This window comes from Entelurus aequoreus, linkage group LG07, assembly GCF_033978785.1.
Source record: "Entelurus aequoreus isolate RoL-2023_Sb linkage group LG07, RoL_Eaeq_v1.1, whole genome shotgun sequence".
Lineage (NCBI taxonomy): Eukaryota > Metazoa > Chordata > Actinopteri > Syngnathiformes > Syngnathidae > Entelurus > Entelurus aequoreus.
Genome location: NC_084737.1, coordinates 58,529,563 through 58,555,961, shown reverse-complemented (window position 1 = coordinate 58,555,961; position 26,399 = coordinate 58,529,563). Strand labels below are relative to the sequence as shown.

General features: G+C 40.4%; 1 protein-coding gene across 5 annotated transcripts in view; it reads right to left on the bottom strand.

Moving 5' to 3' along the window:
- Positions 1 to 16,638: 16,638 nt before the first annotated feature.
- LOC133654080 (dedicator of cytokinesis protein 9-like) overlaps positions 16,639 to 26,399 on the bottom strand; it is a 201,796-nt gene continuing 192,035 nt past the window's right edge. For all 5 annotated transcript variants that reach the window (XM_062054078.1, XM_062054083.1, XM_062054081.1 and 2 more), the window contains exons 49-52: positions 24,165 to 24,355; positions 23,990 to 24,090; positions 23,747 to 23,885; positions 16,639 to 18,204 (exon numbers count right to left, since the gene is read on the bottom strand). In XM_062054078.1, coding sequence (XP_061910062.1) covers positions 18,097 to 18,204; positions 23,747 to 23,885; positions 23,990 to 24,090; positions 24,165 to 24,355 — 539 coding nt within the window. In that variant the 3' untranslated portion in view covers positions 16,639 to 18,096. The remainder of the gene's footprint in view (positions 18,205 to 23,746; positions 23,886 to 23,989; positions 24,091 to 24,164; positions 24,356 to 26,399) is intronic.

Below are 26,399 nucleotides of genomic sequence, written 5' to 3'. Positions count from 1 at the left end.
TTGATTATATGACCAAAATAAACCTATTTCATTTATTCATTCATTATCTATCGCACTCATAGTTTTATTCCATTTTGCATGTAATTATTCCTATTGATTTCTTCCCATTTCACTCAAACAACTAAACAAACAAACAAATAAACAAACTTGCAGCTAACCACAATCAACAGCATACCATTTACGAATACCTTCATTTGTCACTTTCTCATCTTTTCTTCACTTTCGTTTTCCTTTACAAACAACATCCTGTATCCATCTCTTCCTTACACTTCACACAATGTTTCTATTTTCTGTTCTCCTAGAAACCATTCACATAACGTAAGGTTATAAACATCCTTTTCCCATATCTTCTCAAACCATCCTCTTCACCCTCAATCTGTTTTTTCACCTGCTCTCTCTTCCTCTCTCTCTCACTCTCTCTCCTACTCTCACAATACAAACACAATAATCCAAAATAATCAGTCTTATAAAATAATTTTAGCTTTAGATATGATTTAGGGCAGTGGTTTTCAACCTTTTTTTTTCCAGTAAAATAAAGAAATAAAATACAGCATAATGTCATCATTTTCTGATTTATTACATTGTATAACAGTGCACCATATTGCTCATTTGTTGTGGTCTTACTTGACTTATTTGGACAAACAAAAAAAATAAGAATAACTAAAACGTTTTAAAAATTAAACAAGTGATTAAATTATAATAAAGATTTCTATACATATAATCAATCATCAACCTTCTTTGGATATTGTAATAGAGATCCGTCTGGGCTCGTGAACTTAATTCTAAATATTTATTTTGTTGAAGAATTATTCTTCTATAATTATATTTATAAAGGATTTTGAATTGCCGCTATTTTAAAATATTTAAAATCTCAGGTACCCCTTGGCATACCTTCAAGTACCCCCCTTTTTTGTCCGGGCGGAAACACCATACCCTCCTTTGAGAACTACTGGTTTAGCCTATAAAAAATCCTTTGTCTCATACATCATTAGACTGTACAACTCCTCTTTGGGGGGGCTAGGATGACAGGGAATGCAAAACAATAACAGTGCAATACTTTTTTATATCATGGTCGTTAATGCCTAGTTTCTCTTATTTTACTGTTCTATTTTTATTCTCCTTGTAATATTTTTCTATTTTGTTTCCATTTATACCCTTATTAGTTACTGTTTACTTTTTACTTCTTCTTCCTGAGGGAACTCTCCTGAAGGAATCAATAACGTGTTATCTGTCTATCTATCTATCTATTACTAACCCGAGCACAATTCATGACGTCATGCTCATCTTGCAGACAGTTATTTCCATTTAGTTTTATTCTCTACATGTAATTCTACATGCACCAATGTCACATAGAAATTTGCTTTCTTTGTTATTTATTTACATTATTATTTCTGGTTTACTTGCTGTCTGTTTACTTAAGTTCTCATATTTTGGTCTGTCTTCCTTCTGATTAGAATTTGTTTAACGCTTCTCTACGTTTTGTTTTGACAATGGCGCTGAGTGTTGGCGACGCTTATCTGTACTTCTTCAGACTCTATGTTTCACAGTTTGCACAGATGCCCTTAGATGTATTAGAATATAAATTTAACTTTTATTTTATTGTGTGTTTATTCCTAAAAAAAAATTTAAATGTCAATGTATAATCAATGTATCTGTATCAAATTTAAATGCAATATTATTAATTTATTTGTTGTATAACTATTAATTCAAAGTTACAATGTGTCCTAATCTATGATGTGCGTGCGTGTGTGTGTGTTTGTCTCAACTTCCACACAGGAACTGGATGGATCAGATAAGCAACAAGGCTGTTCAATACAATATATTACACACATAATTAAAGGCCTACTGAAACCCACTACTACCGACCACGCAGTCTGATAGTTTATATATCAATGATGAAATCTTAACATTATAACACATGCCAATACGGCCGGGTTAACTTATAAAGTGACATTTTAAATTTGCCGCTAAACTTCCGGTTCGAAACGCCTCTGAGGATGACGTATGCGCGTGACGTAGACCGGCGAACACGGGTATGCCTTCCACATTGAAGCCAATACGAAAAAGCTCTGTTTTCATTTCATAATTCCACAGTATTCTGGACATCTGTGTTCGTGAATCTGTTGCAATCATGTTCATTGCATTATGGAGAAGGAAGCTGAGCAAGCAAAGAAGAAAGTTGTCGGTGCGAAATGGACGTATTTTTCGAACGTAGTCAGCAACAACAGTACACAGCCGGCGCTTCTTTGTTTACATTCCCGAAAGATGCAGTCAAGATGGAAGAACTCGGATAACAGAGACTCTAACCAGGAGGACTTTTGACTTCGATACACAGACGCCTGTAGAGAACTGGGACAACACAGACTCTTACCAGGATTACTTTGATTTGGATGACAAAGACGCAGACGTGCTACTGTGAGTATGCAGCTTTGGCTTCTAAACATTTGATCGCTTGACCGTATGTGCGCAACTTTTTTTTGCGTATGTACGTAACTTTTTTAAAATATATAAGCTTTATGAACCTTGGGTTAGGTGAACGGTCTTTTGGGCTGAGTGATTGTGTGTGTTGATCAGGTGTTTGAATTGTATTGGCGTGTTCTATGGAGCTAGGAGCTAGCATAGGAGCTAGGAGCTAGCATAACAAACACGCAGGTGTTTTTATGCAGGATTAATTTGTGGCATATTAAATATAAGCCTGGTTGTGTTGTGGCTAATAGAGTATATATATGTCTTGTGTTTATTTACTGTTGTAGTCATTCCCAGCTGAATATCAGGTACCGTGAGTATGCAGCCTTGGCTGCTAAACATTTGATAGCTTGACCGTATGTGCGCGTCACGTACGTAACTTTTTAAAAATATATAAGCTTTATGAACCTTGGGTTAGGTGAACGGTCTTTTGGGCTGAGTGATTGTGTGTGTTGATCAGGTGTTTGAATTGTATTGGCGTGTTCTATGGAGCTAGGAGCTAGCAGAGGAGCTAGGAGCTAGCGTAACAAACACGCAGGTGTTCTTATGCAGGATTAATTTGTGGCATATTAAATATAAGCCTGGTTGTGTTGTGGCTAATAGAGTATATATATGTCTTGTGTTTATTTACTGTTGTAGTCATTCCCAGCTGAATATCAGGTCACCCCCGGCTCTCACAGCATCTTCCCTATCTGAATAGCTCCAACTCCCCACTAGTCCTTCACTTGCACTTTACTCATCCACAAATCTTTCATCCTCGCTCAAATTAATGGGGAAATTGTCGCTTTCTCGGTCCGAATCTCTCTCACTTCATGCGGCCATCATTGTAAACAATAGGGAACTTTGCGTATATGTTCAACTGGCTACGTCACGCTACTTCCGGTAGGGGCAAGCCTTTTTTTTATCAGATACCAAAAGTTGCAATCTTTATCGTCGTTGTTCTATACTAAATCCTTTCAGCAAAAATATGGCAATATCGCGAAATGATCAAGTATGACACATAGAATAGATCTGCTATCCCCGTTTAAATAAATAAAAATCATTTCAGTAGGCCTTTAATGACTAATGAATTTAACAATGCTTCAATGTCCCAGTCCAAATGTATGTATTGATATTTAAATGTTTATTTATTCATATACAGTATATTTTATTTTTCCTATTATCAAAACCAACCTGTCAGCCTTCTCTTCAGATTTGAGTACAGCTGTCCACTTTATATATTTATATATATTTTTTTATTTTTTTATTTTTGTATTCTTTAAACCTAGCTCAATGCTAAACTAATCCAATGCTGTGCTAACTCAATGCTAACCTAGCTCAATGCTATCCTAGCTCAATGCTATCCTAACATTGTCACACCTCTTCGGCCCACGCCTCACGCAGCTGTCACTCACACAGCCTCGTCACACGCACACATCCCTTATCTTAAAATGTCTTCCAGCTGAGACTCCTTTTTTTTTTTCTTTATATGCGTCACACAGTCACTCACACAGAGAATTTACCAGCACAGTTAAAAGTAAATGCAATAGACAACTATTTTTCTCATCCAGAAGCACAGCTGTATCATATCAGAACCTTAATAATAAGAACAACCTTTATCATTCACTCTTAGATGGACAAATAGTCAAGTTTAAGGAGGGTATTCTGGACTTCCCTGCTTAGGCTGCTGCCCCCGCGATCCAACCTCCGAGAGCGGAATAAGATAATTAAATGGATAGATCATCCACTCATATGTTTTCTGTACATAAACTTTGTCTACTTTCTCACACGCACACACATTTTAGACAATTTCCCAACTTTTACAGATAGCGGGGCTGTGAGAAAAAGCGTGAAGGGAGGTTGCGAGAGGGGGGGGGGGGAGAAAAGGAAGGGGGGAATTAAACCAGATAAGAAACCAGGTGCTACACAAAAGTTATTAAATTACGCATATATCTAAATGTACCAACATAAACTGACTCACTCAATACACACACATTTCAGCATTCATCATTATACACACACATTGTTAAATTACAATACCACCCCATTGTCCGGACAAATATAAACAACTAATGCACGCGTGCGTTTGTGGAATCGGCCGTCTCGTATCACAAAATTCAGGTTCCATCATTGCTCATAAAACGGCGATTAACCCGTTTCATTGGAGCAGCACCTGCGTTATCCTTCCTGACCAACACGGATAATCGGCCTAAGGCGCTGTAGAATTACCAGGAATCACCCACCAATCCTACAGTACATCGTGTCTGGTCAGTCCATATAGTTTCACCAAGGCTCTACCATACAGAGCCCTTAACTCTATCCATCTATACTGCAGCAAATTTCCAAATTCGTGACAACTTGGCTCAGTTGATCTCCTTTACCGGAGTCACTGAACGATCACCTTATATCAGGCTTTTTACCCGGCTGCAGTTTCCACATAGACAGATACGTAGGACCTTCATAGACGTCATAAATTTGTGTGGGCCAAATGTCACACCAGTTAGCCAACCTTGCCTTAAATTTCGCTGTGTCCAACTCCGGCTAACCTAATGTACTTGCAGAAAAAAGCTTCCTCTGCCAACAACGACAGAGGATGAAGAGGTTAAAAGAAATTTTTCGTCTCACATCGTCTATGCTTCAAAAACACTCCAAACCACCAAAATTCTAATAACAATCCCCTTTTGTTAAAAACAAGAGATCACAAGTTTTCAACAAACACACAGACAAATGATCACATATAAAACAACTCAATCCAACCATAATTTACCCCATTCCAGGTTGTTTTTGGAGAACCTGACTAAACCTATCTTTTATCAAAAATAGATTCAGCAATTAGTCTTATCGATCCGGCTCTCTCCAGGCAGAAAATGTTTACACTTTAACACTAGAAGTCCCAGCATTTTTCTGTCTACCTAGAAGACCCAGAGAGGGGTCATTTGGCCCGACGCTTTTCCCGAATACACTAATCACTCATTTTGTTATGGTAATGAGGCTGTTAGGGGCAGTTTGTCTAGGTAGACAGAAAAATTATACATGTGGGAAATGCCGAAAGGAGCAATGGCAGTGCCAGGATTGTGAGTGACTGCTCAAATGTATGTCAGTCACGTTTACATGGACATGGTTTTTCATTCTTTGTAAATATGCTTTTTTCTTTGTAAATTTTTTTTTTTAAACTATTTTTGGCACACAAAAATAACAATTGCTTCTGCAACAACCCTCCACACCAAAACTGGGAAAACAGTTGCTTTTTCATTCTTTGTAAATATGTTTTGTTTTGTATTTTTTTTAACAATAAATGTCAGAGTGTTGATCCCTTCATTCTGTTGATCCTTGCAAAAACACACACAACCTACCTCAGAACTAAAGCTTGAGCTGTAAGGTCCCCTCCCCCACACAGGCTCAAGTGGCCCCCTGCCGTGTGCCACTAACAGCCACATTTTCATAACAAAAGGAGTGTCCACAGGGGGGACTAGGGGTCAAATGACCCTCTTGTGTGTTTTCTAGGTAAAAATGTCAATTGACCCTTCTCTGGGACTTCGCGTGTTAAGCAAAACGCTTACCTTGTGATGCACGCGTGCAACACACTGTCTGCCTGACAGAGAGAGCGGGAGCGGCTCTTAGGGGGCGGTATGGCGTAGTGGGTAGAGCAACCGTGCCAGAAACCTGAGGGTTGCAGGTTCGCTCCCCGCCTCTTACCATCCAAAATCGCTGCCGTTGTGTCCTTGGGCAGGACACTTCACCCTTGCCCCCGGTGCCGCTCACACCGGAGAATGAATGATGAATGAATGAGTTGTAAATATGAATGATGGGTTCTCACTTCTCTGTGAAGCGCTTTGAGTGTCTAGAAAAGCGCTATATACATCTAATCCATTATTATTATTATTAGTCATATTTGGAAATTCTAAACATTCTGTAGACAGGTTGGCACAACTCCATATTCACCTTTGTCCCACTGGTCCAGTCAATGGCACAAAATGGAAGAGAATTGAAAATGAGCGGACATTCTTATTAGACATGCAATATAGGTCAAAGGTCAGAAATTCTACTACACCCACTCTCACAGACTGTGGTCTGTCTGTGAGGAAGTCAAGCAGCCAGTTGCATAGGGGGGTACTGAATCCAAGGGTGGCCAGTTTGCTCACCAAGTGCTGCGGGATGATGGTGTTGAATGCTGAGTTGAAGTCCAGACACAACATCCGCACGTGTGTGTCCTTTCCTTCCAGATGTGCTAAGCTCAGGTGGAGTGCAAAGAAGATGGCGTCCTCTGTGGAGCGGTTAGGGCGATAAGCACACTGGTATGGGTCGAATGTGGGGGGAAGTCTGGAGACAATGTATTCCTTTACCAGCCTCTCGAAGCACTTCATTACAGATATTTTTTGGGATAAGTCAGTATTTTAACATAAAAGTGTTTGATTGTGAGGCATTAAAAGCCACAAAATGCAACGGGTCCATCAGACCCACAAACACTGGCTGAGTGACAACAATATGAACACCACACAAGGGTTAAGTTGTTCAACAGTCCGGGGTCTCCGTTGTTGTATTTTACGCTTCATAATGCGCCACACATTTTCAATGGGAGACAGGTCTGGACTACAGGCAGGCCAGTCTAGGACCCAAACCACGCTGTTGTAACACGTGGTTTGGCATTGTCTTGCTGAAATAAACAGGGGCTTCTATTATACCGTTGCTTGGATGGCAACATATGTTGCTCCAAAACCTGCATGTACCTTTCAGCATTAATGGTGCCCTCACAGATGTGTAAGTTACCCATGTCTTGGGCACTAATACACCCCCATACCATCACAGATGCTGGCTTTTGAACTTTGCGCCTATAACAGTCCGAATGGTTCTTTTCCTCTTTGGTCCGGAGGACACGACGTCCACAGTTTCCCAAAAAAATTTAAATTTGGACTCGTCAGACACCAGAACATTTTTCAACTTTGCATCAGTCCATCTTAGATGAGCTCGGGCCCAGTGATGCCGGCGGCGTTTCTGGGTGTTGTTGAGGAATGGCTTTGGTTTTGCATAGTAGAGTTTTAACTTGCACTTATAGATGTAGCGTCAAACTGTAGTTACTGACTGTGGTTTTCTGAAGTGTTCCTGAGCCCATATGGTGATATCCTTTACACACTGATGTCGCTTTTTGAGGGATCGAAGGTCACGGGCATTCAATGTTTATTACGCTTACGTGCAGTGATTTCTCCTGATTCTCTGAACCTTTTGATGATATTACGCACTGTAGATGGTGAAATCCCAAAATTATTTGCAATAGGTCATTGAGAAATGTGGTTCTTAAACTGTTCGACAATTTGCTCAAGTCCTTGTTTGTGAATGACCAAGCTTTTCATGGAAACTGCTTTTTTACCCAATCATGGCACCCACCTGTTCCCAATTAGCCTGTTCACCTGTGGGATGTTCCAAATAAGTGTTTGATGAGCATTCCTCAACTTTCTCAGTCTTGTTTGCCCACTTGTGCCAGCTTTTTTGAAACATGTTGCATGCATCAAATTCCAAATGAGACAATATTTACAAAAAATAAAGTTTCTCAGTTCGAACGTTTAGTATCTTGTCTTTGCAGTCCATTCAATTGAATATAAGTTGAAAAGGATTTGCAAATCATTGGATTCTGTTTTTATTTACGATTTACACAACATGCCAACTTCACTGTGTCAGGACTAGGTTCTCGGGTTGTGTTTCTCCAGAAGGCAATGGAAAATTGGCGCGAGCCAGACGTGAGTTTGAATACATGATTTATTTTTAACACTAATAAACTTAAAAAAAAGGAAGCAAACAAATGGCTCGCACAAAGGCGGAAATACAAACTTGACTAAGAAACAAAAGACATGCACGTGGGCAAAAAAACTATGAACAAAGAAACAAAAACACTAACTGTGGTCTTAATAAACAAAACTTACTTGGCATGAGAAAAAACATGAAAAAGAGCAGCATGGATCATCAGAGTGGCAGGAGTGTGATTGTGTGAGGACGCCAGGACGAACAACAGAAACAGACAGATTTAAATAGTGACGTGATCAGTGAAAACAGGTGCGTGACTCGAAACGTGAAACAGGTGCGTGACAAGACAGGTGAAAACTAATGGGTGACCATGGAAACCAAACCAAACAAGGAAGTGCAACCAGGAACTAAAAAGAGTCCAAAAAACAAACACATGGCCAAAACAAAAACATGAACAGACATGACACACTGGTTTTGGGTTTTGTATATATATGTATGTATTTATGTATGTATATATGTATATATACGTATGTATGTATATATGTAATGTGTATATATATATATATATATATATATATATATATATATATATATATATATATATATATATATATATATATACAAGCATATATATATATACAGTATTTGTATGCATGTGTATATATGTATGTGTATATATATGTTTGTATATTTGTATATAGTGTGTGTGTGTATCTACACAGGGTGTGTGTGACGCATCTAGTGCAGTAGAAGTAGAGAGATGTCTGTAGATAGTGCATGTTGCTTTCTGCTTGCTACTCTCTGCTTACAGCTACCGCCGCCAGCTAGCCCCCTTCGGGGGGTGAAAAGAGGAGCCGAGTGTGTAAGTCTCCTCCTGCTGGTACAAAGCCTCTCCACCACCAAGACTCCTTCAGTGCCTCCTCGTGGCCACACACGGATAAGGGTCTTTGCAGACCCCGAACTAAACTGAAGGGGATCTCGGAGCAGCAGTGGGCCCCAGACACGTGGCGTATAGGCCCACCTTTGTGTGGAACACGCCCTGACGCCCGTCAACCCTGCCCCAACTATGGGTAAATAGCCCCATTGCCTTGTGGGTCAGCTTATTTAGGCAAAGGCTAAGGGAGAACACCCTGACAGAAAAGCAATGTGCTGAAGGCACCCCACAGCCAAGTGGGTAAAACCGGGAGGCAGTATGGCTACGGGAGTAAACCCCAAATGAAAAATCTGTGCTCCAGGGACACACACATGGGCAGGTTTCCAGCAGACCGGATCTCTGGCAGTCCCCTGCAACTGCACTCACCTGAAGGTCGTCTCGAGTTTTTCTCGTGCCACTGGAATATGGTTGGTGTGGCCAAGATTGTGGGGGAAGGAACTGCGCGCACCATCCCTCACACAAATACACTCTTTGCGCAGGCTTCAGCTTCTTCCGAAAAGTCCTCTGGCGACAGGATAAAGCGACGGGGGCAGGTCAAGGATGTGACTGGGAGCTCCTAGCTTGAATCCTGCACAGAGGCGGCATGGGTGTGATGGTCGTTGTGAAGATTGGGATCAGGAACATGATCTTCCTTCGGCAGCTGCCCATGTGACTGAGCAGCCCTATTTAGGGTCCGCACTGCTCACCCCAAATTGGGGAAGGGTCTGGAAAAGGTGACCCAAAAATTGTCTGTTCCTCACACCTGGGTGGCAAACCGCAGCCACCAAGGCATCCCCTACTGCGGTCGAAAACAAAGGAAAGCATATGACTATACACCTGGCTACCTGGAATGTCCGCACCCTCCTTGACACGCAGGATGGGACGGAGAGACCTCATAGACGGACGGCGCTCATTGCACATGAGCTCAAGAGATACAATGTCGACATCGCAGCACTCAGCGAAACTCGGTTGTCGGGTGAAGACTCCCTGACAGAAGTCGGTGAAGGCTACACCTTCTTCTGGAAGGGTCTCCCGGAAGGCGAACGTAGGCTCCATGGAGTTGGCTTTGCTGTAAAAAGCAAATTACTCAATAACATCCCAGAGTCCCCCCAAGGCATCAGTGAGCGGCTCATGACCTGGCGTATCCCCCTGGTGAAAGGCCGGTTTGCTACGCTACTCAGTGCGTATGCCCCTACCCTGGATGCTGATAGTAACATCAAAGATGCCTTCTACGAGTCTCTTGCGGCTGCCCTATCCAGAGTCCCTAAGTCCGATAAGCTTGTCCTCATGGGTGACTTCAATGCCCGAGTTGGCACAGATGCCCAGCTCTGTACTAAAATAATCGGGCCTCATGGATCTGGGAAAATAAACAACGGCATTCGACTCCTCTCTCTGTGCTCTGAGCACCAACTTCTCATCACTAACACAATTTTTCAGTTAAAAAAGAAATACATAACATCTTGGATGCACCCACGGTCCAAACATTGGCACCTGCTGGACTATATAATTACATGGCAACAAGATCGACAAGACGTCTGCATAACCAGGGCCTTACGTGGGGCTGAATGCTGGACTGACCACCGGCTGATCAGATCCAAGCTGAGGATGAAAATCCGACCCTCGCACAAGAAACAGCAGCCAAGAAAGCGACTGAACTGCAGGGCCCTGGATTCTCCAGAGTGTACATCTCACTACCGCAGCAAGCTAGCTACGGGGCTTTCCACCTTGGAGGATTACGGTACCACCTGTGACATGGTCAGTGAGTGGGCAAAACTGAGGTCAACATTACATCAAGCTGCCTCTGAAACCATCGGCTTTACTCAGAAGCACCATCAAGACTGGTTCGACAACAGCTCGGTAGAAATACAGGAGCTGCTGGACGCCAAGCGCAAAGCCCACGCTGCCCTGCTCTCCAACCCTCACTCTTCATCACTCCTCTACCATTATAAAACAACCAGAGCTGAGACACAGAAACAACTGCGGTTCATGGAAAATGAGTGGTGGCTCAAAAAGCCCAGGAGATCCAGGGATATGCAGATGCTAATCATACCTACGCATTCTACGCTGCTGCAAAATCCATCTATGGCCCACAAAAGCGAAGCACCGCTCCAGTAAGATCCGCAGACGGACACGTGTTATTCAAGGATAAACAACAAATCCTTGAGTGTTGGGCTGAGCACTTCGACTCACTGCTCAATAAAATAAACCCCTCTGATCCATCAGTGCTCAATGCACTCCCAGATCTCCCGCCTTCTCCCTTCCTTGATGATCCCCCCATGTTCAGTGAGGTCCTTACTGCAATCAGGAGCCTCAAAAACAACAAGAGCCCTGTTCCTGACGGAATTCCGGCTGAGATACTGAAGAAGGGAGGCTATCTACTGAAGCGTAAGCTGTTTCACTTCATACTAGCCATCTGGCACAGGGAGGCCCTGCCTCAAGAATGGAAAGACAGCAACATGGTCACCATCTACAAGAAGAAAGGAGATAAATCATCTTGTGGAAACAGTCGTGGCATCTCCCTTCTCTCAGTGGCCGGCAAGGTACTTGCGAAAATTATGCTTTCTCGCCTTTCATTTTTAACAGAGGGCATCCTCCCAGAGACACAGTGTGGCTTCAGAAAGAACCGAAGTACACTAGACATGATCTTCGCTGCCCGTCAAATCCAGGAGAAATGCAGGGAACAAAACAAGGACCTCTACATTACCTTTATTGACCTCACCAAGGCCTTTGACACAGTTGACTGTGATTTGCTCTGGAGCATCCTCAAGAAGTTTGGTGTCCCCCCCAAGTTTCTCAGCATCCTAAAACAGTTTCATGATGGTATGCAGGCCTGTGTACTTGTAGGCAGTGAACAGTCCCGCTCTTTCCCAGTGAAATTAGGGGTGAAGCAGGGGTGTGTACTGGCCCCAGCGATCTTCAATCTTTTCCTGGCAGCAGCCACACTCCTATTCCGCCAGTCCATCGCCTGGATGGGAGCCTATTCAACATCCGGCGCCTACAGGCAAAGACGAAGATGTCAGGCACCAACATCCAGGAGCTGCAATATGCAGACGACTGCGCACTCCTCGCCCACACTCCTGTTGCCATGCAGCATGCACTAGACACCATGTCATCAGTCTACCGCTCACTAGGTCTGGTGATCAACATCCAGAAAACAGAGTTTCCATGGACCGCCTTAGCAAGTAAGCATATTTGTATATGTATACTGTATATGTGTATATATGTTGATGTATATGTGTATATACTGTATGTGTAATTGTATGTATGTGTACATATTTGTCAGTTAGTTTTAGAGCAATCAGTAGATAACTAATTGTACTTGGAAGTTGAGTTTCCATGGACGAGGCTACAAGAGGGGCTGGGAGGGCGACACCCGGAGACCTGGCGGAGCTATGCCTCGTCCCACAGCTGTTGGCTGGGAGAGGAGGGTCTGTCCCACGGTTTGGGCACGGAGGAGCTAAGTCAATGCAAACTGTTTTTTTTCATCATCAGTCACTTGTCAACATGTCATATAAACATAAAAGTGGAGCGGCAAAGCGCAAAGACAGGGAAAAAAGAGAGCAAGAAAAAGCCAAATTATAAAAACTGGACACATTTTGTTGGTCTTCCTGGATATAAACCCGACGTTGTTGACAGAGATACAGGCCCGCCAATACCGCTAGCCCAATCTGGGAACCAGGGGCCGTACTTATCAAGCTTCTTAGAATTACTCCTAAGAAGTCTGCTAAGAGTTGACTTAAGAGTAAATAAATTCTTCGCTGAAAGCTGCACTTAAAAGTTAGTTATCAAGCGTCTTACTCACACTTTCAGCGAAGTGTAGGACTGAATCTTAAGTGTCACACTCAGAGCTGAATTACGACATTACTATGTGCCGTAAATGGAATTTTAGGTGACGTAATTTCTGTGTCCATAGAAATGACCAATCACGGAAGGGAATCCGTTGTCTAAGAATAAAGAAAAATCTTGGAAATATTTAAGTGGACAATGGTAGTATATATTTTGACAATAAACTACAAAATAATACAAAACAAACTAGTCTCCGCCGGCACTCACGCTACCGCTCCCGCTCTTCTATCGCCCACACACTCACTGACGTCACTCACCTCACGGCCACACACATACGCTACTCTCATAACATTTTCTTTCCAATTCATTAATTAGGCAACTAATTTGAAACTGGTGTGGGTGGCTCTATATATACTAGCCCACTGCAGACACATGCAGAAATCAACAAGGAATCGAAAAGTATTAAATCTGTGACAAAAATAATATCCGCTCTGTCTAAACGATACCGTTTGATCAGCTGCTCGTCATCAAAAAAAAAAAAAACATTGTTCCGTTCCCTGAACGTTCTCGCACGTCTCTCTCGCCTCAGTGCCATCCCCTGCTGGCAACTCCTAACCACTTAAGACACCTCTGAAGGTCTCTTAAATATCGTGGAGAGTAGGAGTGATTCTTAGACTTAAGAACGTTGATAAAAAGCTTTTATTCTTAAGTTTGAGAGTAGGACTACATTTCGCAAATTCTCAGGACTTAAGTGTAAAATGGCACTCTAAGAAGCTTGATAAGTACGGCCCCAGATTCACAGGTAGCAATTCTGACAATCACTCCGCTATACACAATGTGTGATTTAGATGGAAACTAGTTGTTATTGTAGTATCCAAGCCGCCTATAAACAGTTTAAATATCTTCTTTCTCTCTCTGCAGTATAGCGGGGATGTTAGTGACTCAGAAATTGTGAGCTGGTTTAGGATAGAGCCAGACCTGGTGCTTGACCAGCAGCCCTCCTCCTCCCCCGCGCTGGACACTGGAAACGGAAGCGGCAGGTCTCCCCGCGCTACAGGTGACACGCAGACCGTGGATGATGAAAACGCTCCCCTGGAGTGTTTTAAAACTGATCGAGCCAATTTTACTTTAAAACAGCCAACCTTAAAAGATACACCTTGAAATGGGCCCACACAGATCCAAAGGTCTATTTCACATTTAATAACAACAATCGAAAGTTGGGATAAAAACTTCCCCACAGGTGGATGTGCTATTCCCCCAAATTAGACTGCTGTTACTGTGAGCCTGGCTGGCTTTTTGCCAACCAAAATGCCCCGTATTACAACAATGCATGAGTAAACGAAATGCACAGTCTACGAGCAGTTTAACACCACAATAGACCATGTCAAAATGACATAGTTGCTCTCCGTGGTCCTGAAGCTGTCCTGCTGTTGTGGACATGTGTATGTTGTAAAATTATGTTATGATGGGCTATGTTGTTTGGGTTTAAATGGCCCGGACAGTTTAAAATGTGTCAGGGTTAAAGGCCTTTTTAAATTGTACCTGGATAGACTATTTAGTTCATGGAAATATATACAAAACCCAAAACCAGTGAGGTTGGCACGTTGTGTAAATCACAAAAAAAAACAGAATACAATGATTTGCAAATCATTTTCAACCTATAATGAGTTGAATAGACTGCAAAGACAAGATACATAACATTCGAACTAGTAAACTTAATTTTTTGCAAATATCAGCTGATTTGGAATTTAATGCCAGCAACATGTTTACAAAATGCTGGCACAAGTGGCAAAAAAGACTGAGAAAGTTGAGGAATGCTCATCAAACACTTATTTGGAACATCCCACAGGTGAACAGGCTAATTGGGAACAGGTGGGTGCCATGATTGGGTATAAAAGCAGCTTCCATGAAATGCTCAGTCATTCACAAACAAGGATGGGGCGAGGGTCACCACTTTGTGAACAAATGCGTGAGCGAATTCTCGAACAGTTTAAGAACAACATTTCTCAATGAGCTACTTCAAGGAATTTGGGGATTTCACCATCTACGGTCCTTAAAATCACCAAAAGGTTCAGAGAATCTGGAGAAATCACTGCACGTAAGCGGTAAGGCCAGAAACCAACATTGAATGCCCATGACCTTCGACCCCTCAGGTCAGATACTGCATCAGAAAGCGAGATAAGTGTGTAAAGGATAGCACCACATGGACTCAGGAACACTTCTGAAAACCACTGTCAGTAACTACAGTTTTTTGCTACATCTGTAAGTGCAAGTTAAAACTCTACTATGCAAAATGAAAGCCATTTATCAACAACACCCAGAAACGCCACCGGCTTCGCTAGCCTCATCTAAGAAGGACTGATGCAAAGTCGAAAAGTATTCTGTGATCTGACGAGTCCACATTTCAAATAGTTTTTGGACGTTGTGTCCTCAGGACCAAAAGAGAAAAAGAACCATCCGGACTGTTACAGGCGCAAAGTTCAAAAGCAAGCATCTGTAATGGTATGGGGTGTATTAGTGCCCAAGGCATGGGTAATTTACACATCTGTGAAGGCACCACTAATAGTGAAAGGTACATACAGGTTTTGGAGCAACATATGTTGCCATCCAAGCAACGTCTTCTTCATGGACGCCCCTGCTTATTTCAGCAAGAAAATGCCAAGCCACATTCTGCACGTGTTACAACAGCGTGGCTTCGTAGTAAAAGAGTGCGGGTACTAGACTGGCCTGCCTGTAGTCCAGACTTGTCTCCCATTTAAAATGTATGGCGCAATATGAAGCCTAAAATACCCCAACGGAGAACTGTTGAACTACTTAAGCTGTACATCAAGCAAGAATGGGAAAGAATTCCACCTGAAAAGCTTCAAAAATTGGTCTCCTCAGTTCCCAAACGTTTATTGAGTGTTGTTAAAAGGAAAGGCCATGTAACACAGTGGTAAAAAAAAATGCCCCTTGTATTGGCAGTCTATTCAATTAAATATAAATTGAAAAGTATTTGCAAATCATTGTATTCTGTTTTTGTTTAGGAATTACAAAAAGTGTCAACTTCGCTGGTTTTGGCTTTTGTACTTCCCTCCCTTAGTTCTGATAAAATGCTATACATGCAACATTGTTGCAAATCTTTGCACAAAAACAAAAGAAGCATTGCTCTTTTTGAAAGGAATAAGCTCATATAGCTAGTTTAATTTAGGATTTTCAATTTTAAAACTTTTTTCATGTTTCTGTGTTGGGTTTACAAAAATTCCCAACCCAGTGACTCATTTGCACTTTTTTGTGTATTGGGAATTATGCAGACTGAGCAGTCTTGTTAAATGTTACAAATTGACTTCATAAACTTCAGATGTAAATTGGTTTGCATGTAAATGCAGATCTGGACCAAGCAGGTAACACAGATAAAAAGAGTTTATCTGTGTTAGTATAATCAAGTTCTCAATTATCATTTTATTAAGGGGTATTGTGAAAATAATTCTGCTACCCAGGGGGTCAGGACAGAAAATAATTGACAAGCACTGCGCTAAGCTGTTAGATATTTCAATAGTTATTTTTGTTAGTGTGATATTTTGTTGTAAAAATACAATATTTCAACTTTTTCTCTTTTCAGGCTGGGGAGTGGGGCTACAAATGCAGCCAAGGCTCACACTTTGGACATCTGTGCAGCATACTATTTACTGCCACATTATGTCAGACTGAGATTACTGGGGGAAAATTCTTACAAATATGTTCAACTTGGTGGGCATGGGTCTCTTTATTTACCTCTTTGTCTTAATATACAAGCTACTACATGACACTATAAGTGCGCTGCAAACTAAGCACATGGAGACATTGTATGTGGTTGCAGGCGACTTTAACCACATATAACTGATGGACACCCTTCATAGATCCCACCAGCATCCATTCCTACACGTGGGAATACGCAGAGCATACAGAGCCCTCCCTTGCTATTTAGCAATATTTTCTTGATGCTATTAATTGCAACATACACACTATACAACATCATCAACACACAAATCAATTCCCTTTGGACATTTCCTAATTTATTTTGTTTAAATGCTCACATGTACCAGTAGGTATATGGAGGATAAGAAAAGTAAATGCATTGATAAAAATGTGTTTACAGTTTATTTTAAGTTCATGTAGACATTGACAAAGTGGTCACTGCAAACTTGATTTGTTTGTTTTAACAATCAATTGTGAAATAACTTTCTGCAACATCCCAGTTGGAACCATTTCTACATGTTAAAACAGTGCATGTATGCGACATTTTCACTCTGCTTTAAATTGACATCTTGCTATAGAAATACGATTGTTTTACCTCAACATGCTTAGTCCAAGCTCAAGGCCTCCAATTAGTGTTTAAAGCGGGTGCAGGTGTGGCAGTGTATCTAAATATGTGGTAATACTGTATATAAAAATAGAGTAAAAAAATATATTGAATTATATTTTGGGGGAAAATCACATTATTGAAAACTTCGAAAAGCTATTTGTCACATAACTTTTTATAAAAGCTACTTACAAATGTTAACGCACACATACATCCAGAATAAAAGACAACAATAGAGACACTTAGCTGTCAATGACTACAGCACATCCATCCAATCACGGACCTGTGTCTAACAATAAAACACATTGTAGGACGTCTGTACACAATATAATGTTTTGGAATTGTGAGAGTTCATCTTCACTGCTTTAAAATACAGTAATTATGTCATGTTAAAAAAGGGTACACATGTAAATAAACAACATACAGATGCATGTATGTATGCAAGTTTCTACTCTGCTAAAACACCTTAAATACATGACTAGTAAGGGTGTAACAATACATGTATTTAGAATTGGATTTCTTTTGGTATGCAACATTCAGTTCAATACTGAGACATACTCATTTCCCACACTGTTGACTTAAGTTCTAAATAAATGACCTATAGTGTCAAGGTAATTGTTAACTTTAGCTAGGATACTTGTATTTATTGGAAATGTATCTGCCAGTTGTTTGCAGTTTTTAAAGTAAAATATATATATTTGTAATACTAAACAGTTTTATGTATTTCATTTTGTTCTCTTACTGTACCCAAAGTGAACCCCACCATGACCTTAAAACTGAGGTATGTTAATAACAGCAAGAGGAGCACACATTTCCAGCTACAGTACAGTATGTGGCAAAGGAGCAGAAAAAAAAATGAAGTGTGGGTACTGGCTTCATCCACCATTTCCTCATGTTAGGACTTGAAAGAAGTGTCAGTGATTTGCAAAAATGAGGAACGGTGGAGTTTGTTTGCGAAAATGTCTACATCAGAACTCCTGGTGCCATCATTCACTGGGTTGATCTGGAAAACAGAAAACAAACACAAGGGTTTTATTTTCCCGCTTGATTTGAACATTTAACATTTAGCCAGGCAAAGCAGCTAGTAAGCCACAACCTCAGTGTCTTCAGCGTCCATACAGACAGGTAAGAACGAGGGGCAGCATGAGACCTAGAAGCCTCGCTTGTTAGGTTTGTGTGCACATTTTGTGATTCTTTACAGACATTTGTGGGTAACTGCCAGTTTGCAAAAACGTTCATAGAGTGCTAAATAAATCACATTGCGAATGCATTAAATTAATTGTGATTATATTTTGTCTGTTCTGATAACTATCATATATTCCACGCATTCATGAAGACAGACTCACTAAATGTATATGGCGCTTGCTATTTTACTCATTTAATCATCTACGCACGAGCTTAGTAGATCAGGGGCCGTACTTATCAAGCTTCTTAGAATTACTCCTAAGAAGTCTGCTAAGAGTTGACTTAAGAGTAAATAAATTATTCGCTGAAAGCTGCACTTAAAAGTTAGTTATCAAGCGTCTTACTCACACTTTCAGCGAAGTGTAGGACTGAATCTTAAGTGTCACACTCAGAGCTGAATTACGACATTACTATGTGCCGTAAACGGAATTTTAGGTGACGTCATTTCTGTGTCCATAGAAATGACCAATCACGGAAGGGAATCCGTTGTCTAAGAATAAAGAAATATCTTGGAAATATTTAAGTGGACAATCATCATCATCATCATCAGCCATTGTCAGTCCACTGCTGGACGAAAGCCTCAGCATGTTTCTGCCATAGTGAACGATCTCTAGCTGCTCCCTGCCACTGCACTGTTCCCCAATATTTGTCTATCTCATCTCGCCATCTCACTCTTGGTCTTCCTCTATTTCTGCTCCCATCCATGGGTCTCCATGATGTCATTAGGGAAGTCCATCTATTATCTGTTCTACTGATATGTCCAGCCCACTTCCACTTACTGAATTTGATAGTTCTCATAATGTCTTGGACTTGCGTTTGTTTTCTCACCCATTCATTTGTTTTTCTGTCTTTGTATGTGATTCCGAGCATATTTCTTTCCATGTTGTGTTGTGCTGCTGCTATTTTCTTTTCCATTTTATTTGACAATGCCCAGGTTTCAGCTCCATATGTCATGGTTGGTAACACGCATTGATTAAAGACCTTTCTTTTTAGGCTTAACGGTATTTCTCCTCTCATGATGTTGCTCAGTTTTCCATATTGGCACCAGCCCAATCTGATTCTCCTCCCTATCTCCTGTTCTTGACTCTTTTCTTTCAGGCTAAATCTCTGCCCCAGATAGATATATTCATTAACTTCATCAATTTCATTTCCATTAACAGTCACAGGTCCATGAGGTACCATGGAATTTGCCATAACTTTTGTTTTTTTCATATTCATTTTCAATCCACAACATTTGCTGGCATTTGCAAGGTCTTTAAGCATATCTTCCACTTCACTGATTTGCTCTCCCAAGACAACAATGTCATCTGCAAATCTCAGATGATTAAATTTGTCTCCGTTGATATCAACTCCTTTATCCTCCCACTCCAGAGAGCGAAATATGCCTTCCAAACAAGCTGTAAACAGTTTAGGCGAAATTGTATCGCCTTGTCGGACACCCTTCTTTATGTGGATTTTCTCGCTTGGTTTGTGCAGCGTAACTGTGGTAGTGCAGTTTGTGTAGATGTCCTTGAGTAAGTTAATGTACTTATGATGAATTCCTTGATCTTGCAGAGCTTTTAGAACCGACTGTGTCTCCACCGAATCAAATGCTTTTTCATAGTCTATGAAGGCCATACAAAGTGGTTTGTTGTATTCTTGGCATTTTTCTTTGATCTGATTCAATGTATGAATATGGTCCATGGTAGAAAAACCACTCCTAAACCCTGCTTGTTCTCTGGGTTGGTTGCTATTAAGTGTATTTTCCATTCGATTTGTCAGAATTCTTGTAAACAACTTGTATATGTTTGAAAGAAGGCTAATAGGTCTGTAGTTCTTGAGGTCCCTCTTGTCCCCTTTCTTGAAAATGATGATCATGTTAGCTTCTTTCCACTTCTCTGGCACTTTCCCCTGATGTAAGCAAGCTGTGTATAGCTTCGCCAGCTCCTTAGCAATGACATCCTCCCCCTCTTTAATTGTGTCAATTAAAATATTATCTGGACCTGGTGCTTTCCCTCGTTTCATGTTTTTGACTGCATGCTGCACCTCCCAATATGTGATGTCTGGAATTTCTTCTGAGTCTATGGATAATTGAAGGTCTACTGACTGACTGCTTTGATAGAGTTCTTCATAAAATTCTTCAATCCTCATCAAAATCATGTCTTGATCAGTGATTTCTGTCCCCTTTTTATCAAGTAATGTTGTTATTTTCTGCTTTCCACTTGCAAGTTTCTGCCTTGTTTTCTTCAAACTTTTATTGTTTTCTATTGTGGACAATGGGAGTGTATATTTTGACAATAAACTACAAAATAATACAAAACAAACAAACAATATTGGCAATGAATCAAAAATAAATGTTTCCTTTTTGTTGCACCTTTCCTGCTTCCTGCTCCCAGGCCGTAACAAAGAGGCAGGGGAGACACTTCTCCAGGATGTATGCTCGGGGCAACACCCTTCACTTTACCCGGCAGTGGGTCTCCACAGCGGACGACTTTAGAGTGAATTATGAGTCCGGCGATTAGTTGCAAATCTTGCTTTATTGATTGCTTGCACACAGCCAATCCAACACAAAACAAACTAGTCCCCGCTCGCACTCACAATACCGCTCCCTCTCTTCTCTCGCCCACACACTCACTGACGTCACTCACCTCACATGCTGTAACCTAGCGTATGTGTGTGCCACACACATACGCTACTCTCATAACATTTTCTTTCCAATTCATTAATTAGGCAACTAATTTGAAACTGGTGTGGGTGGCTCTATATATACTAGTCCACTGCAGCCACATGCAGAAATCAACAAGGAATCGAAAATTATTAAATCTGTGACAAAAATAATACCTGCTCTGTCTAAACGATACCGTTTGATCAGCTGCTCGTCATCAAACAAAGATGAACGTTCGCGCACGTCTCTCGCCTCAGTGCCATCCCCTGCTGGCAACTCCTAACCACTTAAGACACCTCTGAAGGTCTCTTAAATATCGTGGAGAGTAGGAGTGATTCTTAGACTTAAGAACGTTGATAAAAAGCTTGTATTCTTAAGTTTGAGAGTAGGACTAAATTTCGCAAATTTTCAGGACTTAAGTATAAAATGGCACTCTAAGAAGCTTGATAAGTACGGCCCCAGATATGCTCGTTCTATCACGTTTGTACGTATTTTGATACACGCAAACCCTGTGTGTATAATTTCACTTTCATGTACTGTACACTTCTGATGAAAATGGCATTAGGATTTCATCTAATCATCTCCTCCGTTAGTCTCTCCTTTTCTCTAGGCCGTCATTTTATTTGCTAAACTGGGGCCCTGCATTTACAAACTACTTAATTATTAATTGGTTATTATTCAATTTTATCAAAGATGATTTCTGTTTTGAGCTTTTTCCTGTTCCATTTCTATTTATTGTATTTAGTATGTTCCAGCTTCCTTGAATATTAGAGATATGCTGGTCCGGTTGTTTATGATAATCCCTCTTATGTATTCTTATAACAGTTTTTAATGTATTTGTCATATAAATTTTGAGATTCCTTACTTTTTTTTTTTTCTTTACATTAATTTTATATTCCATAAGTCAGAGGTTCTCAAATTTTATTTCACCAGGTACCACCTCAGAAAACACTTGGCTCTTCAAGTACCACCATAATGACTAACATGAAATACAGTAGTGTGGTAGACCTAAGTACTCATTAAAAACAAGGCATTTGTTATTTAACAAATATATTTCATATTTTTGGCCATTGTAACATTACACACAGTTTCAACACTAACACTGTGTTTGAATATGGGATAATAATAATAATAATAATAATAATAATAATAATAATAATAATATGAGGTGGTGACTTGTCCAGGGTGTACGCCGCCTACTGCCCGAATGCAGCTGAGATAGGCTCCAACACCCACCACGACTCCGAAAGGGACAAGCGGTAGAAAATGGATGGATGGATGGATAATAATAATAATAATAATGTACTTTAATCAAGTGATTTTTTGGTGTACCATTAGATGAAGCCCGCGTACCACTCATACCACCCACTCAGCTTCAACACTGTTTAATGCACTGTGACACTAGCACAATGAATGAAAGAAGAAAGTTGTGTCTGTGACCTGTGATAAGTAGCTGATTGTATTTTACGTATTCGAGCCAAACAGCTAAAATGATGTACAAAGCAATGTACTATAACCGAGTCCTACCCAAGAATGTACAACAATTCTTCTCAACAAAAGAGGAGAAATATAACCTTTGAGAAAAATCCAATTTAACATTTGTATGCACATGTAACACTTAAAACCTTTAGCATATGCATCCATCCATCCATTTTCTACCGCTTGTCCCTTTTTAGCATATCAGTATGTGAAATTAAATTATGGAATGGATTAACCATAGAAATTAGGCATATATGAAGCATGATTATATATATATATACACTACCGTTCAAAAGTTTGGGGTCACATTGAAATGTCCTTATTTTTGAAGGAAAAGCACTGTACTTTTCAATGAAGATAACTTTAAACTAGTCTTAACTTTAAAGAAATACACTCTATACATTGCTAATGTGGTAAATGACTATTCTAGCTGCAAATGTCTGGTTTTTGGTGCAATATCTACATAGGTGTATAGAGGCCCATTTCCAGCAACTATCACTCCAGTGTTCTAATGGTACAATGTGTTTGCTCATTGGCTCAGAAGGCTAATTGATGATTAGAAAACCCTTGTGCAATCATGTTCACACATCTGAAAACAGTTTAGCTTGTTACAGAAGCTACAAAACTGACCTTCCTTTGAGCAGATTGAGTTTCTGGAGCATCACATTTGTGGGGTCAATTAAACGCTCAAAATGGCCAGAAAAAGAGAACATTCATCTGAAACTCGACAGTCTATTCTTGTTCTTAGAAATGAAGGCTATTCCACAAAATTGTTTGGGTGACCCCAAACTTTTGAACTGTAGTATATATATATATATATATATATATATATATATATATATATATATATATATATATATATATATATATATATATATATATATATATATATATATATATATATATATATATATTTAAAAAATATATATAATATATATATATATATATATATATATATATATATATATATATATATATATATATATATATATAATCATGCGACACATAATTACTTTTACGTAACTAACGTTTTGATCAAATCAAAGATAAAGGAAACATTGTGTTAGTAATTAAATTACCTTTTAGGAAAAGTAACAAATAAGTGTAATCAATTACTTTTTAAAGGCAATTTTCCTAACACTGCTCAAATCTGTTGGACAAAAAAGAACATCGGCGAGCGTCAGTTTTAGTTTCTGATTAAAATACTGACTACAATACTCCTGACGTTGTGGTTTACCTGCTCATGCATGATGTCTGACAGCTCCCGGGTCAGGTCCCTGTAGTTGGCCTTCATTTCATCCTGATACTCCTGCTGATCCTCTTTGATCAGCCGTTCGTTTACACCCAGTGCTTGGCCACAGGCCTCCACAAAATGCCTGAAAAATGATGAGTCAAACATTAAGAGCCCAATGGAAGCTGCTGTGAATTAACACTGAAATACAGTGACTCATATATGCAGATGGTGTTCTTCTGCCCGAACCTGAAAACTTCTTTGAGCTGTTTGACCTTGTTGTCCGGATATTTTTTGGCGCAGGTGTCATCCAAGAAGGCTCTGGCATAGGCAAGAGGACCTGCATTGACCTGGGGGATACATTTATTGATATTCACATTATACAGTTAGATACTTCAAAGACGTGTTGGGGCATGACGTGTACCTGAACACAGATACTGCCTTGCAGTTTGAGCTGCAGGCGGATCATATCCACGTCGGTGGCCGAGCACAACAGTCGCAGCTCAGCTACCTTGGCGCTCATCTCATCTATGGCGACCTCTATGGGGCTCAGGTCGCTATGATGTTGGTACATGACTGCAATGCGCTTCTTGACATAAGGGAAGCAGTGGGTGGCTAAGTGGTGACAGAACAACATGGAAAGTCAATGTGTTTTTGGGGAAAATACCATTTTTAGACTCTCAGCTATGACTTTTTTAAAAATTTTGACTCAAGTACTCATTTGGGCTGCGCAGATGGATCTGAATACCAACAATACCAAGGGTAATATTATTATGGGATTGATATTGGCGCGAATCTTTACCTTTTTTTTTAAATAACTAAAATTAATAGACACACTGTTAAAAAAGCCACTATTTTGCATGTTTTGTATTTCCAATGCTTCACTGAAAGTGTTTTAGTATTGTATCTGTTTTAGAAGCTAACCTTATGTTTTCAATATTTGTTTGTACTTTATAACTCTTAAAAGTGATTTGCTACTAAAATATATTATTGTTTATTATTTCTGGTGGGCCTTCTACTTTTTGGTTGTCTTACTCTTTTCAAGGGACCTTGAACCACCTCTGTCTTGTATTCCTCTGATCAATAATTCTGTGCCATGACAGCACAGGTTGTTGGTTCAATGTGCACAATTGAAAAGCTTAGTTGTTCAAACAGTAATGTCTTTATACAAGTTTAGATTGAGGTATGCCGTTTTTTTAATTGGGAACGACGTTAATGTTCCTTGTTTTCATGTTAGCATTTGAACTAGGGAGTTACCGGCAGTCAGTCCGTGAGTATATAAAAAAAAGTGGTGCAAACCAAGTACTGTAACACGGTACCGTTGGATTTTATGTGGATCCGTGCCCAGTAGGTAATTCGGCCAGTGCCAAAAAAATACCGGATTGGGTGCACATCCCTACCTGTGACATCAGTGGATACCTCCATACATAATAATAATAATAATAATAATGGATTAGATTTTATATTGTGCATTTCTATTGTTGGATACTCAAAGCGCTCACAAAGAAGTGAGAACCCATCATTTATTCTCACCTAGTGGTGGTAAGCTACATTTGTAGCCACAGCTGCTCTGGGGTAGACTGACGGAAGCGAGGCTGCCAGTTTGCGCCTACGGCCCCTCCGACCACCACCTATCATTCATTCACCAGTGTGAGCGGCACCGGGGGTAAGGGTGAAGTGTCCTGCCCAAGGACACAACGACAGCGATTTGGATGTCAAGAAGCGGGGAGCGAACCTGCAACCCTCAGGGTTCTGGCACGGCCGCTCTACCCACTACGCCATGCCGCCCCGTATGGTGAAGCTTTACTCAAAGAGCTTTTCCAGAGTCTGACATTTTTAATTTATATAGGAGTGGTTGTAGTCCACTGCTTAAATAAAACCAAGTGAAGGAAAATGCTCTGTTTGTTTGCTTTAACCAGCACACGTTACTACACAAACTTTAAGCCTAAAATGTGCCTTAATTTTAACTTTTATGATTTGTGGCAATGTGCCTTCCACAGTGAGGAAGTCGCTGCGGGTGGGTGCAAACCACTTGCCACGTAGAAGAGACCTGCTTCCCAACAATGGATTTCGGAAAAACTACTTTTAATGACGGGCTCGTTGACGACTATTTATGGCATGGAGGAGACAATGAAACGCCAAGCAATAACAGTAGGTTAGTAATGTGTGACTGATGAGAGCATATATATGTGTGTATATATATATACATGTATATATGTATATATACATGTATATGTATATGTGTAGCTAGCTTAGCCTTCTAATGTAAAAGAACAGCTTGACCTTCCTCCGACAAAATAAAGATTTTCCTGAAAACTACTTTTAATTGGATCAGTGCTGACTGTGTTTGGCAATGGATGAGTGAGTAAAATGTAGCTCGTAGCGTAGCTTACAGCTTTTAGCCTATTGTTTACAAGGGGTCGAAGCAGCAGTGCAGTAGAGTTGGTAACATGATATAGAATAGTACAGCCTTTTATTGTCCATATGCACACGTATACGTCCAGGATCTAGCACTGGAGAGATACAGACAGAGGTTTAGCCTTAGCATATAGTACCAGATCTGGCGACTCGCTTCTGCTTTCTCCCTCTCATTCCGCCTGTATCGTCTCCTCCTTGTTCCGACAAGCCACGGTGAGTCCGCTGGTCTCGCTATACCCTC